The 18,258-nt window shown below is 45.7% G+C and overlaps 1 protein-coding gene across 1 annotated transcript in view; it reads left to right on the top strand.

Moving 5' to 3' along the window:
* EEIG1 (estrogen-induced osteoclastogenesis regulator 1) overlaps nt 1-18,258 on the top strand; it is a 37,511-nt gene that overhangs the window by 13,712 nt on the left and 5,541 nt on the right. Inside the window, exons 3-11 of the mRNA XM_014873138.2 lie at nt 7,373-7,493; nt 7,821-7,850; nt 11,405-11,521; nt 12,003-12,049; nt 14,527-14,678; nt 15,787-15,891; nt 16,141-16,330; nt 16,504-16,625; nt 17,737-17,806. Of these exons, the coding sequence (XP_014728624.1) occupies nt 7,373-7,493; nt 7,821-7,850; nt 11,405-11,521; nt 12,003-12,049; nt 14,527-14,678; nt 15,787-15,891; nt 16,141-16,330; nt 16,504-16,625; nt 17,737-17,806 (954 nt within the window). The remainder of the gene's footprint in view (nt 1-7,372; nt 7,494-7,820; nt 7,851-11,404; nt 11,522-12,002; nt 12,050-14,526; nt 14,679-15,786; nt 15,892-16,140; nt 16,331-16,503; nt 16,626-17,736; nt 17,807-18,258) is intronic.

Genomic DNA, 18,258 nt, shown 5'->3' with positions numbered 1-18,258 from the left:
TTGGATATGTGTTGCTTTGGGTTGGTCTGCCTTCAGCACAGTGTGTAACAATAGATGTATTGCACAGCACTTACTGTTACACTCCCTTCTTGGATTTGTTTTCCTGATGTCCAGCTTTTCTTCTTTGCTTCCAGAAGACAGAATGTAAATTACAAATACCTCAAAGCAGAGTGGCTCTGCTGGGCATGTCCCATCTTTAAAACACCATGTATCCATCCCTTACTGCTTGCAGCCAAGTCTGTTAGAATTCTTTCTCCATGCCTTCTCCCTGCTCCACCCTTGCTTACCCTTCCAAAACTCATCTGACTTTTTCTACAGTTTGAGTTCTAAAGGGTCATTTTTCTGTGACTGACTTTCTCCATTTGGCACAATTTTTGTTTCCTTATTCAGCTTTTCCTGTAACACTTGGTGACCAGCTGCATGTGATTCTTTTAAATAACCTCCATTGTTTCATTTCTTATAGTATTTTTAACATAATTCATGTTAGGAGGAGCTTAATAGTTTTAAGAATTAGATACAAGGAATGGTTGGAAATAGTTCTTCTCGAATAAGTCCTAGTGATTTGAGAAGCCCTGAAAGTGCTGGAGAGCCTGGCTACCTAGCAGTGATCTGGAGTACTTGGGATGCACTGCACTGGAAAGCTCTTGCCTATGGGACAGAGTGCATGAAATGCAGCATTTCATGTCTGTCACTTAGAAAATACATGTCTGGGTTCATGTGACTGAAGTCCAGACATAACAGAATTACTTTCAAAGAAGCTGTTAATACACATTTAGGAATGCTGATGCTGGAGAGTTTTGTTCTGGTGGTTGACTGACTGCCACCCCCATTCTGCAGGAGGGATTATCACTCCCTGGTCTGTACTGGTGGACCTTTATCAAGATTGATCCCTGCCTTGGAGGGAACTGTAACACACAGTTTCCAAGATGTACGTTACAGAAATAGGCTTTTTCTGGAAATAAAGCCATAAAAAGTCAAAGCTTACCAACTTACTTCTAAGGACGATTTCTAAATCATTCTTTGAATACTGTTTTTATTTCATGCTTGCCTTATTGTTTTTGCTCCAGTTCTTTCCTCAGCTGCCTTTCACATACTTGGTGCTGTCGTCATCATCTCCTGTCCCCCACTGAAGCCACCTGGACTGTTCCTTACCTTGGTTTCTCAGTTGTGCCTGGAGTTTCTTCCATTAGCTTTTTTTTTTTTTCCTGTACATTTGCCGTTAATCCTTTTTCCTGTATTTGTCTCATGTCCAGTGGAGTAGGGATTAAGCAGCCTGTGCTCTTAACTGCGTAAGTGCAATCTGGTTTCCTGAGCTGACTTTCCCCTACTCTTCCTTCCCCCTTCACTCTTCCCCACCTCCCCAGCTGCCAGTGAGCAGCAGGAGTGGATGTATGTCCATCTCCTGCTGTGAGGTAGAGCTGAGACAGCAGGTAAAGCCCTACAGTCATTTTGGGGCTTGCCTTGTTCTCCCTCAAAAACACTGGCTTGTGCAATTGCTTCATTCTAAAAGCATTGGTGAACATGTTTAGCATTTAGAGAGATTTACATATCACTGCTCTGGTGCAAATGAAGAACTGAACAGGTGTAAGCTGATGCCACAGGGGAGACGAGGGTAGGTGTTCCTCCTTCACCATGGGCCACTGGAATGGGTTTGCTGGGAGTTCAGAAGTTAATTTTGTGAGTAGGTGGTAAATAGAGTGACCTTACTGCTGAACTCTTGTTTAAAACACTTGCAGTGAAACATCCAAGTAAGACTTGTTTGAAATGACAAAGGCTTTCTTAGTTCTCTCAGTAACACAGTCTGCATCATCTGTCTCTGAGCCATTTTTTCATCATAACTGCTCATGTCTACTGAACAACAACCAGCACTTGTCAGCTGTAGAATACGGGGTTGTTTGCAGAGGGGGAGATGTCCAGCTCCTTGGGTTGGCAGTTGTTCTGGCTAGTGATGTCAGCTCAGGCACAGCAGAGTAACTTTATTGTTGGGAGTTCCCTGCAGCCCTTGCACTGCTCCTGCTCAGGGAAGGCAAAACCCCTCAGTGTAAACTTGTAAAGCATATATCCGCCCCCAGGTTAAACTAGGATTTCATGCAGTGTGCATCCAGCCGGTTTTTATCATTCTGTATGATGTTCCCAAGGGATGTGGTGTGTCATTCCTCATTCCTGGGATATATTTCCACTGAGCTTCCAGCACCTATTGCTACATTGTGTTTACTTCTGCTTTCCTACCTGTGTTTGGCCTCCCTGAGCTTGACAACAAAATTAAGCGGGTCATGGCAGCCTAAGCTTTACTGATGGGACCTGTTCCTGTTCTGTCTGCCCACAGTGGATTCCTCTCCCTTCTCCTTGCCAGGCATCTGGATGGCAAAGCCTCAGAGCTGCATTTTTCTTTAATGATGTACGTACTGCCGTGAAGTGCCCTGTCCTAACCCCTTTATTTGGAGATACCTGCAGGTTCTGGGTTGTAAATCTAAACCAGCTAATGGTTAAATGAGGGCTTGCTTTGTATTACATATGTATGTTCACCCACTTTTGTAATTCCTGTGTTTTATAGGCAGTGATTAGGCATTATTTGTAGCAGTACCTGCTGTGTTAGTAGGATGGGATATATTTATTGTGCTGTGAACGCTGGAGTGTGAATACTGGTTCCTGAGCATCTTAAAAAGTCAGTTTTGAAACAGGCTTTTCAGGGGTTTTTTCCTTGCCCTTACCAAAGGTCTCTCCTACAGCTTTGCACTAGATAACCTGGTTAAAATAGTAACTGTCTTCTCTGGAGCAAAATGCAGGATTGTTCCAGGCTTTGCAAGGCCATAGAATTGTCAGTGATTCTGTTCTAGTTCAGCCTTTGGAAGGGCTGAGGATTAGATGGGACTGTTTTAACTGTGTCTCTGCAGATTAATGCCTTTCAGGTGCAATCTGCTGAAATAATGTGATTTTTTTGTTTCTTTATCCCCCCTCTGTGATTGAGGGGATCGTACCTGCATTGCAGGGGTGTTCTCTTACTCCCCAAAAGGCCCACTGCTGATATGTGTCAGGGCCCCTTGAAGGGCTGTTTTTCATTGTACTTAAAAGAATCTATGGTGGGTGTTGGCTTGGCAGCCTCTTTAAAATGGTATTATCTCTCCTGTGCACTATCAGATAAGATGCTGCTGCTCCTGCTGCAGTGGTGAACCAGCGAGGAGGGTGCAGAGGACTGGGTCTGCTGAGAGGGGGATTAGTTCTGCTTGAAGGCTCTGACACAGATCCACATCTCAGAGGGGGGACAGTGAGCATGTGGACTGAGCATCAGAAATAGGAAAGCTTACCCTTCCCCTCTGTGTGAGGAGGAGGAGTAAATCTGAATAAGCAGCTCTTTGTGTGTGCTTATCTCTATACTGTCCCATTTAGCCTGAGGTTTTCCCACGTTTGCCTCATGCATGAAACATCAGACACACTGCTCTAGTGAAACGTTTGGCATTAAAAGCTATTTTTTGTTGCTGCAGCCCTTCCAGTAATGTTGTGGCCTTTTTATGACACTGTCTTATGTGTGACAATTGCCATAAAGCAAGAGTGAAACATCTGCTTTTCTGAATGCTTCAACAAGGCAGAAGTGTTTCAGCGGGTGATGTGTTGGAAGGTTGATACCCACAACTCAGCTCTGAGTCTGTAAATAGAAGTTTTAATCTCTGCTCTAGTGTTTCATTAGCTGGGTTTTCATGTGGGAGAGAGGTTCACAGTAGCCCAAGATAGCATGGGTCGTGTATGTGGCCTTTTTCTAGAAGTGTTTGATTTACCAGCTTGAATTGAGAGTGAGCCTTGCAGCTTTCTGTAACAGTGCTAGTCTGTCCATGGCACTTAAATCACAGTTGGGAAACATCTCTTCTTTAAGGTCTGTTTGTTGTGTGTTTTTCTGCCTGTCTTCAGAGCTGGGTGTGAGATCTCAACCCAAAGTGGCCTTGGAGGCTTCCCTGAGTTCACTGCTGCCTCTCCAAAAGCAGGTAAAGCAGTGAGTCCCCGCTGTGCATCGTTCCCATTACTTGAATTCTCACCATCCTATGGTGAAGCATCTTCCAGCTGCTGGTTTTTAGGTAAATCTTCTCTCAAGGGGTAGGATGAGGGATGCAGAAAACTGTTCCTGGAGGTAGATGAGCAGCTCCAGGATTAGACGACCTCACAAAACTCTTTCCAAAACTGCACTTTTCACAAAAACTGCCACAGGATTGCACTGGTTTATTCTGAGGAAATATATTTAGGTCTGGAAAGAGTAATTACACAGCTTTGAATAAGTCTGAAGTCAGAAGAGGGCAAAGCTTAGCTTGGCAGGGATTCAACCTTCTGGGAGTCTTTTTGCAAAATGATACAGACAGCTTTTTTTAAAATAAGACTTCTGAAGACCCGTTGAATTGGCACCTAGACCTGGCATTGGTGTGAACTATTTCTGGTTCTCCAAATACAGAGTAAAATTTTAAATTAGACACTTCTGGTTTGAAGCTGTTCATTTCTGCTTTACTTTTAGTTGCCTTGTGATTAGAACAAAAGAGAACTCAGTGCAGCCCTCACCATGCTCCTTGGGTGTTTTTTGTTTCTGTATGATGGTTCCTAATTGTACATCAGAGAATATTCCAGGCTAAATACAAAACTGCTCATCCTCTGAGTTCTCCTTTTTTTTTTGTCCCTGTTTTAGTGTTCTCTAATTACCAGCCTAACGATAGCTCGAAGGGAGGTGGACAGGCAAAGCCCATTGCTTTTCCACATGCCATCGTTTGGAAATGTGGAACTAATTTTTTAGAGTTTGTTTGAAACAATAGAGCTGTTGCTTGCTTGTCTAATGATACAGACCCAGCCCCCACCCGTTAAAGTAAAAAAACCAAAAAAGGTTGAAATTCATTATTGAATGATTGTGAAACTTGTGACTGGAAAGCAGCTCTGGATTTTGTCTTATAAACTTCTTGCCCTATGCAGACTGTTCCAAAACCCCAAGCTATGTGTGCACCTGCAGCTCAGATCCATGATCACAGTGCTGTGGGTAACATAACACCCCCAAATCCTTTTCCTAATCCCTTGCACTGTGTGGCATCTACAGCAGTTTTGGAAAGCCAAGGTACATCCTTAATAAGAAGCAGAATGTCTGTTAGAGGAGCTTATGCTAAAGGCAAATTAGCTATGGAGCTCTTTATTGCTAATCAGTACTTTTTACCACATTTTGAAGCAATTAGCCTTCATTGGACTTAGCAGCATCCAGCAGATGCTTAATCATGGCTGCATTGTAAAAGGAGCAAGAACTCCTGAGTAAGGAAACTCGCATGCTGGAGCAGCTCTTGATGCCCCTGATGATCGTGCAGCTGTGGGAGCCAGGCATGTGCCCTGGGAGCTGGAGCTTAGTCCCGTGAATGCTCTGGTCTGGCAGGAGTCAGAGCTCTGATCAGGGCTGGGAACAAGGTGTGCAGCACTGTGCTGCTGTCTGAGTGAATATCTTTCACTTGTAGCTGCCTTCCAGCATTCACTTAGAGCTCTGGTATCTGTAGTAGCTTTAGCACTAGCCTTGCTTTCTAGAAAATAGCACTTCCTTTCCAAAGGTGACTAATGCTGCTAAAATATTCAGTGTTTCCTGTATCCCCCTGTACCTGCCTTGTGTTCCTGAAGCATATGTTCAGAGGTGGATTTCCATTCTGTTGCATACCTTTCCTCATCTGTATCTTGAGTTTTTCCTTCCTTTAGGTCATTTAAGATGCTTATTGTTGAGGCAGGTTTAAGGCACCCATATTTGAAATGTAGCATGCCTAATTTGGCTGGCATGGTCAATATTTTATTACAGGCAAAACCTTTTTAATCCCTCTGGATGTGTTTCTTCCCCTTGTCTGAGAGAGATGGGGTGAGTTGAGTGGAATAATGAGAACCAGATCTCATCTTGAATTAATAATTTCAGATTCAAAGGTATTTTTGGCACTTAGATGTCTCACTTTTTACTGACTTCAACAGCAAGCTTGAGTTCTGTCTGGAAGGGATTTAAGTTCTTTACTTTGAAGGAATTGTTGCCTTCTGTTTTCTCTTGTTTTAAATAGGGATGATCAGCCTTTATCTACATTACAGAGATTTACAGGTTTCAGTTTTTTGCCAGCTACTCCTTTTCTGTTCTCTGTGTCTGCCTTGGCTGGCACATTTGGTCCCACAGAGTGTCTTGGAGGACTATCAGGGACCTCCTGCATCTGTCCTGGTGGGCTCACCTCGAGGTTGCCATAATGGCAGTGTGAGCTACAACTTCTCCTTCTTCCCAGAAGAAGAGACACTACCAGGGCTGATCATTCTCCCCTTTGCCACCAAGCCCTTTGGCTTACACCATGCCTGGGTCAGATGGTGGGAAACCTCCCTTTCCCTGCTAAAGCAAACAGTTTATCAGCTGCCCTTGCCCCTTTGTCCTGTGCTAGGAGGAGAGATAAGAGTCAAACTTGCTTGCTCACAGCTGTCAGCAGTGCCTTCCCTTCCTACCCCGGCCTCATTACTTTGAGAGCTGACTTGGCTGGGGGCCAAGCTCTGAGCCATAAATGGATCAGGTCCTGCAGAGGCTCAGGAGGACACCAGAGCCCTGTGGAAGGACCCACACACCTTGTTTCCAGGCTCCTTTGAACCAGCCTCCGTGGAAAGGTCAAATCCAGCTTTCCCTGAGGGCCTTGCAGAAGCCAGAGCTGTACCTGAAGTGATTCCTGCATTCAGGAAGGCTTCTCCTCTTCCTCCTGCAGGCTCAGGCTATGCCAGAGCCATGTGCTTCTCCACTCGCCCTAGAGATCAGGATGGTCTGCTCAGAAGCTGTGCAAGCAAAACCACCTCTTCCCTGGCTGAGCCCCTGCAGGATTTGAAGCGTGGTGCTTGCTTGGTGTGGCCCTGTCTGCTTGCACCAGGAGCTTTTCCACGTATGTTTTGTCCTCCAAGCTTCCATCCTCACTGGCTTAGTCCCAGCCCGAGGAGCAGGGAAGGACAGGCCATCCAGGACACACAGCAGTTTGCTGTGCAGAGACTGTACAAACAGACGTGCTGGAGAAAGATAAGCTTGTGAACCTTCAGCCCAGTTCAGGTATGGAGATTTATTACATGCAGGCTGGACGGTGAATCAGCTAAACCAGCTGAGCAGGAAGTGTCAGAGAGCTTGTGAGAGTTTTAAAGGCAAATGCTGTTGATGAGATGATTAGTATTTCTGTAACCTGAGTGGATTTTACCTGTACTGACTAGTGAAAAGCTTGATGCTAACTGAACACCTTTGTGTGGTGCAGTGAACCGAGTTGTTGCAAAGGATCTTTATGGACTAGGATGCCAATCATTAAAAAAAAAATACTTAAGAGCTGGTCTTAATTTAGCTTTGTACCTTTATTTGAATTTTTTTTTTTTATCATTCTCATAGAGAGGAAGTTCAGGAAAACTGTGTCCGCTGGAAAAAGAAATTCACCTTTGTGTGTAAAATGAGTGCCAACCCTGCCACAGGACTCCTGGACCCCTGCATCTGTCGAGTGTCTGTCCGTAAGGTGAGCATCCAGCTTTGCTTCTGGCAGGTAGTACCACCAGTAGTGTTCTGGAAGTTGGTTACTGGCTGCTTTTTGGCAGCAAGAAAAATTGTGTGGACTGTGGTGGGAAGGGAAGATTGTTTGGGACAGGATATGCTGGAACAGAGCCCCTCTCTCTCCAAGAAGAGTCCTTGATGGAGGATGGGAGTGACCAAGGTGGTGGTAACCCGAGAGAGAGAGGCTTATGAATGCTGAGAGCAGATTCCAGGACTGTGTAATGACTTTCCCCCTGTTTCCCCAGCAGATATAATAGCTGCTTTTCCTGTTTTGTTTTGTCTCCCAATATAGGAGCTGAAGGGCGGAAAAACCTACTCAAAGGTAAGAGCACAGAAAGGGCAAATGTAACAGAGCAATGATGGTCTTGTCTCCTGCTAGTGCTTTACACCCCTTAGAAACCAGTGGCTGCTGAGTGGACCAATCTGGAGAGATGTTCATTAGTTCTTAGTTTAAGTCTGAGTTAAGATTTCCCAAATTTCCTAATTTCCGAAAAGACTTGACTTGCTGGGACAGAATCCAGATTGCACTGGATGTGGATTTGAGATGGGGGTTGGAGAGATGATCTGCATGTCCTCAAACTTTGGGGAAGTTCTGAGTCAGATGTGAACTCTCTGGCTTCTGGCAACAAGTCTCTCATAAAGAAACAGACTCCAATTCTGTTCTCCAGAGCACAGCAGCCAGCTAGGCAGGCACCTCGCTGCCTCAGGAGTGCAGGCAGGAGCCTACAGCAGGAATCACTGCCTGCCAAAACACAGGAGACACCGAGGCAAAAGCCAAACGGATCAGCAGGGATCTTTGTCTTGGTTTCTCTTCCTTGCATTTTCTTGCCTATGCTGTGGGACAGACAATGGGCCACCCCCTTCTCCTCCTTGTGCTGGATCAAGAGACAATGTTGGCTTAGAAGCTGAGCTCACACAGTACCCGAAATCATGTTTGTTTGAAAATGAGTCACTGCTGCTGGCTTCTAATAAGCAGATGCTTCGGTCACACACAGCCATGTTAGAATTCCTTCTCATCAATATCCTTTCTGAGGCCATGGAGGCAACTGGCTGTGAAGGGTGTGCTGCACTAGCTCCTGTGTTCTGCTCTGCTGGGTGGGAGAAGGCAATGTGGCTGCCCACATCGTTCCTTTTTTGTTGCCAATTAGGGCATGTTCTCTAGGGCCATCAGTTTCTCTTTCATTAAATTCACACTGGGAAGGTTATTCATTCTGCAGAGCTGCATGTCCAGGGAGACCAACATAGCTGGAGGAAGAGACAGTAAATGTATCAGCCTTTGCCTCCTGTGATGTCCATCCTCAAGCTTTCCACAGGATTTGGGAAGGCAGAATTAAAGGAAGCCTGAAGGCACATTTCTATGGTGGAGTTAACCTGGAGACCTTATTCAGGTCATGTTCTAACCTACTTCCTTTTTGCTCAGTCTTCAGTTGTGTTTTGTGGCATTTAAAGGAGACTGACTTCCTCCAGCCCAGAACTGGAGACCAAATCTCAAGTACTTGTCATCTCTTGGGCTGGTATCTTGCTTGGTCTCCTGTGAAAAAGACAGATGTGTTCTCTGTGAAGATGATCTGAAGCAGCTCAGAAATGAGATGTCACACCAGACAAGGGTGATTGCAGTCTTGGCCTGTGGACCAGCCTTGTTCCAGGCAGAACTGATTTGGGCTTCTTAATGTTTCTAGCAGAAGTCAGTGGTGCATGTCTATGCAGCTATTTTCCCATTTTACACCATGAGTCCCCACCTTTTTAAACTATCCTAATTCAGCTGAGAACTTCTCCAGTCACACATCTCCATCCAGCAGATATAGAGGAAAATGAAACTTGTGAATGCCCTCTGTACCTGGTCCCCTACCAGCAGGGGCTGAGGGTGATGGGGCTGTTTGTGCTCCAGGCAGAGTTTCCAGTGACTTGCACACCTTCGGATTTGACGTGAATGTCACCTCGGTGTCAGGGGTGACAGAGCGGAAGGCGACAGGAAGGACTGATAAAGCAGAAACTCTTTCCCTGAGCTGGAAGAAGCACCATCAGCTGGCTGGAAAACTGAGGAAACTATTCTGAAAGGTTATATCTGAAAACATCCTTTTGTTAAGGGATCTTTCCTCTATATGCTGGGAGTCTACTTCCTGAAAGAGCTTCTGACCTCAGCATACCATGGGGGTTGCTGGAGAATTCTCCCACACTGTGCTCCACTGTTGATCTCCTCTCAGAATTTAGTGCTGTGATGGAGGAAGAGGGATCTGGGTCTGGGCCACCCCTATACCATGCTGTCCTCCTGGTGTGGTGGTGCTGTGTCTTCGTCACAGTGATGGATTGCATCTCCCTCTGTGGCTTTCCTCTGTCCTGTTTATCTCTAAGAGATAAAAATTCACTGTTTTTTCCCTTATCGGTGAATAATAAGCAAACGGCATAGCCCTTGACTAGAAGAGACAGAAGTGTCTGCAGCAAGGGCTGAAGGAGCACTTGTATTAAAAGAATTCTTAAGAAGTGAGGAGAGAGGGAGAAAGGTTGGTTTTTTTTTTTTTTCTGATAAAAGGTTCCTTCTCTATCCCACTTTTTTTCTTCATTTGCCATCCCTTTGAAAATGGGATGAAGGAAGCATCTATATTAATCTTGTTGCTGTTTCCCCCTCAATCATGTACCTTGAGCAGACTGTGATTCTTGGCTTGGAACAGTAGAAGCCAGGGTTCCTCTGGCAGTGACTGTTTTGTGCTCTGACTCTCTATCAGCTTCCTCAGCTGACAGAGGCACCACGGTTCCATAGGATGGTGCTACTGCTGGGGCACTCTGTTCAGTTGTGTCATCCAGCTGTCAGCAGCAGGGCAGAAGGGATGTGCTGCAGAGCACAGAAGGACCTGCTGCTGCTCCACCTGTGCTCCCTGTTCCCCTGGGAGCTGACCTGTTGTTGATGTGACGCAGATGCTCCACGCCTGGATGCTTTGGCCACATACCGAGTACAGTATGTTCTCCTGATCAGATGAGATGGCTCACAACTGCCTTCTGTTCCTAAGGCTGTGCATAAAAGAAGCTGTAACTTTCTTTGAAACACTGTGTTAATACACCAGGGATTTAGGGCAGGAAAACAAAGGTGCTCTACATTGTGTTTGTATTTACTCTGGAGGTATAAGTGCCCTTTTTGAAAATGCGTGTGATCTTCAGCTTTGTCACCTTCCCTGTTTGCTTCCCATTTGTTAGAGAAGGTTTATAGAGCTCACAACTAAATCTCTTCAAATATTTCTCTTCCCTTCTGCCTTTCAAACAAATCCCTTGCTAGTTAAACCTTAGCAGTGTTGTGGAGGAGTGCCCCAGGAGCTGCCCAGCCCAGCAGCTGCCTCTGAGGGGTGAGGCAAGGCAGTCCCACATGGCTCTGGGCCTCCAGCTCCCCGTGCCCATAGTCTCACTTGTTTTTTTTTCAGGATGGTGTCACTTTCCCCTGTAACAATATCCTTTCATCTCCTGGTTCACATGCTCCACTGCATTCTGGGATGGCCCGATACAAAGAGTGCCTTATTATGTTTGTGTATGTGTGATTCTGTTTTTTCCACATTGTTGACCTAATGCCTTCCATGTCCTTGGTTATGCAATGGCTGCAGGCTGGTTAACACTGTCCTGGCCACCAGCACTGCTGTACACCTTTCCTCCGTGTGGACTTGGCTTCCTGAAGGCGACCTCCAAGTGTCCATCTAGCTTGGGATTAGGAATGTGACCCTTTCCATCCTCAAGACCAGGCAATCTTCACAGCCACCACTCTGTGTCCTGCCTCCTGTTTCTGCCCTTGCTCACAGATGTGTTCTCTCCCTTTGGTTTGTGTGACACTGTGTATCCATTTATGGAGTAATGTCTGATCTCTTACCTTCCCCTCCATTGTTTTCTTGGCTACAGCTGGGCTTTGCTGATCTAAATCTGGCAGAATTTGCAGGCTCTGGATCCACTGTTCGTTGCTGCTTGCTGGAAGGATATGATACCAAGAATACCCGACAGGACAACTCCATCCTAAAGGTACAACAGCTAGAACTTACACAGTAGAAATTCTGCTTAGGATTTTATGGCGATCACCGTGCCCTGCCAGGCCTGAGAGAAGGTCCTGTTATCTACAGAGACAGGATTTTGCTTTTATGCTGCTAGACTGACTTGGGAAGTTTCCTATTATTAGAGTTGCCCTTTGATAATTTGGCATTGATTTGGCCAAGCAGTGACCCTTGACAAAGAAGCCAGGAACAGGAGGGAGGGGAAAGGTTGTTAGAAGGCATTGTTAGTGTGGCCCAGCTGGTGTCCTGCTGAGCCACTGCCACTTGGAGTAACTGATGCCAAGGATTTGGGACAGGGGGTGGAATACTTTGCTAAATCCCTGAAGCTGATTTTCTTGGGAAAGGAGCTAGATCTGGCTGATCTTTACACCTAGCCCTTGACCTCCTGGCTGTTGTGAAGTGAGGAGTTCAGTGCAGCATGGCTAATGATGTGCCTTGTGTCCCCTCTCCAGGTCACCATCGGAATGTCCCTGCTCTCTGGGGACCCCTGCTTCAAAACGTGAGTTCCTGGGTGTACCCGTTCTGGGCAGACATTAAAATTGATGAAGAGAGGGGAAAAGATGCCCTTGATATTGGGAAGTACAGTAAAACTGGTTGAATCAGCCAGGAAAGCATAGCCAGCCTGTGCTGTTAATTGGTTTTTCTCTGCTCTGCCTTTCCCAGCTTTGATTATTGCTGTGCACGGTGTTTTTCCTGCTGGTGCAACTTAGGTTTTTCAAACCAGTAGATTTTGATTACAAACTTCATGTTTTGCCTGAAGGATAGAATTTCTCATGGCTCTGGGCTTGGTTTCACTGACCTCTAAGAGGAGAAAGGTCAATATAGAAAACAGTCTTGGAAGTGGACACGCTTCAGCACATATCATGGGGGATAAAGATCTCAGATGGAAACAGCAACAAAAATATTTTGAGGCTGAATCATTTTAATTGTTTTTTTCTACAGGGCTCACAACTTGTATTAATTAGCAGAGAAATTGCAGTAATGTGTGGTTTTTTTATAATGCATAATGGTAGGAAAGAATAAGTACAGTTAGGCTGTGGAGCAGTTTTGCTGTTTAAAGATTTGTTGGTGAATCAGTGAATATTCTGGCCACATCTTCCCTCACACCACAGTGCAGCATCACAGTCCCAGCCCTGCTGTGGTGTACTGGAAGGTGTGTGACTACACAGCAGGGCTGCCATGTGCCCAAAGGAATATTTCATGTTGCCTCCCAAGAGTATGAGAGAAGAAAGCTTTACCTTGCGGCTAACTCTTGTAGCAGTTGTATTCTGGGCTAAAAGATCTAATTTTAGGAGCTAGCTTAGAATGTATAAATTAGTTCAAATTCTTGTTAAAAATGCTGTATCATTTTTGGTAGGTTTGTTTTGTGAGAGGCTTTTCATAGTGCTGCAGTATTTTCTGACACTTTTAAACCCAAAATCAGTGTCATCTGATTCTGAAGAAATTCTGCTTCAGAAGGCAGTGTAATAAAGAAATTTTGAATCTCTTAAACCATAACTTCATAGAAGTAACAGATGTTTTAAGTCTAGGGTACTAGGATGTTTTGTAATAATGTCTGAAAAAAAACCTGTTGCTCCTTGCAATGGAAGCAAATCCCACTGTTAGAATGCCTGAAAATTGCACAGAATAGGATATAAATATCCATTTAATGTAAGTAGGTTCAGTCTGCAAGTCAAACCTCCTAATTTTCTTGAAGGATTTTTGCAGTCATTCCCACTTTTCCCTTTTATGTTGATGATGTGCAAATATCTAAAAATAGAAGCTTTGCATGTGGAATAGTCCTTGATCAGTAGAGCTTCTGGTAAATGACACTCAGGAATTAAACTGTGCTGGGAAATCACTTCCAAGCACTGATATTTTGCAGCACTCCATGAACCTTCTGCTGGGGTTGTTGGAAGGGGCAGAGCAGCTGAGCTGACCAAGGGGCTGCTCCCACAGCTGCTGCAGGAACAGTTTGCTTGCTTAAGGCTGTAAAAGCCTTAAAAACCTGTGAAGCAAAGCCTCCAAAGCACCTGTGTGCATGCAAATCACTGATAAGGTGATTAGGGAGGTTTTCTTCCTGGTGAAGACATGCTGTGAGTTTCCTGAAAGCTTTATAGCCATTCCGCTGCCAGCATTAAATATTCTCTCTTCCAAAATACTGCCAAGATCCCCTCTCATGTAACATCTTCCCTCAGAGCTCTGAGTGAGACAAAGATTTTATTTCTCACTCCTCACTTAAAAACTATAATATGATCCTTTAGTTCCAGTTCAGACTTAGGGCTATAGGGAGGTTAGGGCTCCAACAGGAATATTCATTTTGCCATGCTGCACATGCTGTGGCTTTCACCCAAAAGCACTTCTGGAGGAAGGGAGGGGGCTCCAGACACTCACAGCTCTGCCCTGCAGTCAGCGTTTACAAAGGGATGTTGGGAGATCATGGAATAACCAGAAAAATAATTCAGGCAGCTGGAAAAACACTTCAGTTTCACTGAAAAGTTTAATAGTCAGTTTAAAAAGGGAAAGGTTATTTGATTGTTGTAAAAGTCCTCATATAGGGGAACAGGGTTGCTGGGATAAAAAGTTTCATTTTGGCCAAAGAGGTGTAAGAGAAAGGAAGCTGGAATTGAGAGTGGGACAACAGCAAACTGGTTCCTGTTTGTAAAGCCAGCTGGCAGTGGACACGTTTTGGGGATGAAAGGGCAGCTCTGGATGGTGTCCTGGAGGACAGTGCAAGTTCTGAGCTTGTTGTCCTGTATAAATGAATGAATGGTCCCTTTTTGCCTTTTAATTTACCTCAAAAACTTGATTTTTCTTGTAATACAGTCCAAGGTAGGGAAGACATCACTCTTGCATGTAGGAAAACAAAACCGAACATCTCATTTGAGCTGTTGGCCAGAGGGCTGCCAGCTTTCCCCTGCTCAGAAGGGTGAGATGGACAGAATGATGCATGCTCCCTGCTTGGCAGTCTGTAACCTCCTTCCCTTCTGATTTCAGGCCTCCTTCCACTGCCAAATCCATCACCATCCCGGGGCAGGACTCTACTCTGCAGCTGACCTGCAAGGGCGAGGGAACCACCAGCAGCAGCAGTTCCTCCACAATTGGCTCCCTGCGCCAGAGCAAGCCAAGAACTGCCATTCTCAGCTCAGGTCTGAATGCCCACCCTGCAGCCATGCAATGCCTGGACACTCCTTTGTTTTTCCCAGCAGCTGCAAGCACAGAAACTCTTTAATTTTTCATGTTTTTCTGCACCCATCCACAACCCCGTTGCTCATTAAGAATATTGAGAATAACAAAACCATCTAAGTGTAACTGAGGAGAAGGCGGCTGAATATTTGCCACATGTGTATTTCTGTTAGTGGAGATAAAGCAATTTGTTCTTTTGCTGGGGATTTAATAATTCATGCACTGCACTCATCCCTGCTTTCCAGTGTGCTCAATGACACTTACCATTGTTCTGCACTCAGCTGTTCTGTTGCTCAGACTTATCTTCTAGAAAAGTTCCTCTGAAGGTTTTAGAGGTTGGTTTAAGGTCTAGTGGCCTTGTTCCAGCTGCTGATGCAGTTCTTTGGCTTCTGTATGAGCCCATTTTCAAGGGCGCTGCATTTTCACATCAGTTTTTTTCCTTCCCAGCACATTCCAAATGTGCAGGCAGATACACTGCACCAAAATAGCACTTGAGTCTCATCCCCTCAGTGACAGAGCACGTGGTTGCAAGTGTTGTTCTTATAAAGCTGGCTAATGTGTTACATTTGTGCACTTGTGGATAAGCTTCCTGCAAGAGAGATGAATAGGGGTTATGCTGAAGTGTTCGTATCAAATTCAGAGATTATTTAAATGGCACAGGCTCTCTCACAGGTAATAGAAAGGGAAAGGTAGTAACAGAAGCACCCAAGCAGAGGCTGAAATACTTTACTGCCAGTGGCCATTTGATGCTTACTTGGCCTTAGCTTCATGCTTTTAACTATGCATAGTTTCAGACACTTTGTCCTTCTAAATGCTACAAGTCCCCAGAGATGTTTGTAAATTCGTGTGCTGGGTAGAAATAGTGATAAACTTGATAGAGAAGCTCACTGTGGTCTTCCCTAGTTCCCTGGGTGTTTCTAAGCCCTGTGCTGGCCTGTACAATAGGGCTCTGGCCAGTAGACTGCCCTTTCCTTTATCTATCATCCCAAGATCAGCCTCCTCTTCCAGCTGATCAGTGCACCGTGTGCTGGCTTGGTTACAGTGTCAGCAGTGTCCTCTTTTCCATGGCAGGTGTCCCAGAAGAGTCGGATCAGAACCTGTCCAGCCCAGAGGAAGTTTTCCACTCAGGGCACTCACGGAACTCGAGCTACGCCAGCCAGCAGTCCAAGATCTCCGGTAACCACTGATCCCCAGCTCTGCCATCCCTTTTCCTTCCTGCAACAAGCTCCTGTGAGAGTGATTTGCAGCCATCTCTCTCACCCTGCGCTGTAATACCAGCCTCCTGTTCAGTCTCTGCAGATGAGCTCATAGATGTCTAAAGCTCTGTGTGCAGGAACACAAGTACTGCTGTGAAGCTGCCCTGCCCCTTAGCTGTGCTGCCAGGAAGGGGAGCAGATGAGGATTGTAACCCCTGTGTGTTGGCAGGTTACAGCACGGAGCACTCCCGCTCCTCCAGCATGTCAGACCTGACGCACCGCCGGAACACCTCCACCAGCAGCAGCGCGTCCGGGGGGCTCAGCATGACCGTGGAGTATCCCGAGGGGGAGCGGGAACACAAACTGGAGAAGCCACCTCGCCCCCCCAGACCTCCCCTCCTGCTGGACAGACCCTCCCGGTGAGTAACAGTAGAGCAAAGACCTTTCTCTGGCGAGGAGAGACACAACCTGCTCCTTTGTCTTCAGGAACAGTGGATCGGATGGTGGCCACTGAGGAGGACAAGCAAGACAGTGTGTAGAAGTCTGTGTCTTGAAAAGCTGAGTAAGTTTTTCCTGTATTTCCTCTTGCCAGGAGGAAAAAGGATTCAATGGAGAGTCACCCAACCCGAGTGGATGACACCAGGATCGATGCTGATGATATAGTGGAGAAAATAATGCAGAGTCAGGACTTCACAGATGTCAGCAATACTGAAGGTGAGAGGAGAAGCCTCAGAGGGGATGTCTGGGTTGTTCCTTTCGCAAGGCTGCCAAGCATTTACAGTCAGATCTGATCTGCCATGGGCTCTCTTCTCCTTTTGACAGCTGTTTGCTTTCAGTGCTTGCTGGGTGTTTCTGTGGTAGATAAACCACGTGGGTTTGAGCACTGCACATGTATTTACAGATAGCATTTGCTGCTGTTCCACACATGACAGCAGAGATTGAAAAGTAGCTCAAACATGCAGGGAGAGAGAGGAAAAATACTGATTCTCAGCTCAGTGAAGATCAGTTGCATCAGCTGTTTCCACTGTTCTAATGGCCTTGGTCCAGGGTCAGGCCAAGGGTATTTATCAAAAGCAGAGAGCACAAGTGGAGGGGAAGTAGCACATGTCTACAGAAACATGGGTTACCATGTGCTGGTGATCAGGTCTTTCAGAGAGCTTTAGAAGGGGTTTTCTCCATTGCAGTCATGGCATCTGTTGGGAGAAAACTAATTATGTAACTGCTTTTGTTTTCACTTTCCAGTTTAGCATAGAAATCAATGTTTAATCTTTTTTTTTTTTGTCTCAGGCTTTCTGTTAAATTTTAAACTCGAACCTAGCTTGTTATCTGTGCTTCATTAATTTACCATTAGTCACCTTAAATTGTTGCACATGGCAGCACTCTTATCATGTGGGGAATTACACCTCTTTCAGTGTGGGTTAGAGCTAGACTAAATGCAGTTACCTCTCACCAGCAGAACAGGCTGAGTTTCTCCTCCAGTGACTCTACAGAAGCAGTGAGAGGCCCCACGTCTCATCTGTTCAGATGTGTATAAGTTGACCAAGAACTTGGATCAATGGAATTGCCTTAAAAGAGGCAGCTGGAGGAGTATGACTGAATTAATATCTCTGCCTTTATTCTTCCAAAGCTTTGTGTTGTGGAGGCTCCCTTTTGGAGCAAGGAAAGGAGTTCCTAGGGGCTTGATGACTGTGGGAACATCACCAGAAAGTGTGGACGTGCATCTGCTGAGACACACTTGTCCTATGCTGATTGTGTGTCTGGGAGGGGAGTTCCTGGCAGCCTCGGTACTTCTGGATTTTGATGTCTCTTCCTTTTCTGTCTGCAGACAGTAACCTGAGGTTGTTTGTGAGCAGAGACGGAACAACTACGCTGAGCGGTATTCAGCTGGGAAACAGGTAGGTTTCCCAAAAGGCTGGCACACAGAGGGGCTCCAGAGAGATCAGTGGGCTCTGTACCTAGGAAACTTCCACTTTTTGCTACAGGAGAGATTTCTAAACATCTTGTACTACATGGTGGCTTGTACTAATGGTCCCACATTAACAGCCCTGGCATCCCTTTGGTGCCAGGCTGCAGTTGCACTAGAGTATGAATGCAGTTCTCAGCAGGAGCACAGAGGGATAATGGGATCCTGGTTGTTAGATCCAGGAGCAGAAGTGAGGAGTGAAAGGACAAAATGGTAGAGGCTGGTTCCCGTTTGTTCCTGAAGGAGGGAGCTTTGCCTCCTGCTGGCCTGCAGCAAAATTGCGGCAGAGCAGGGTTTATTGTCCCTTCTCCCTGCCTCTTCCATAATTGTTCCCTCATTAAAGCCTTCTGAAGCAATTAAACTTTTTCTTTCCACTATAGCTCT

This window comes from Sturnus vulgaris, chromosome 22, assembly GCF_052056855.1.
Source record: "Sturnus vulgaris isolate bStuVul1 chromosome 22, bStuVul1.hap1, whole genome shotgun sequence".
NCBI classification, from domain to species: Eukaryota; Metazoa; Chordata; class Aves; order Passeriformes; family Sturnidae; genus Sturnus; species Sturnus vulgaris.
Note: the sequence above shows the minus strand (reverse complement) of the source record. Positions and strands in the feature narration are given on the sequence as shown.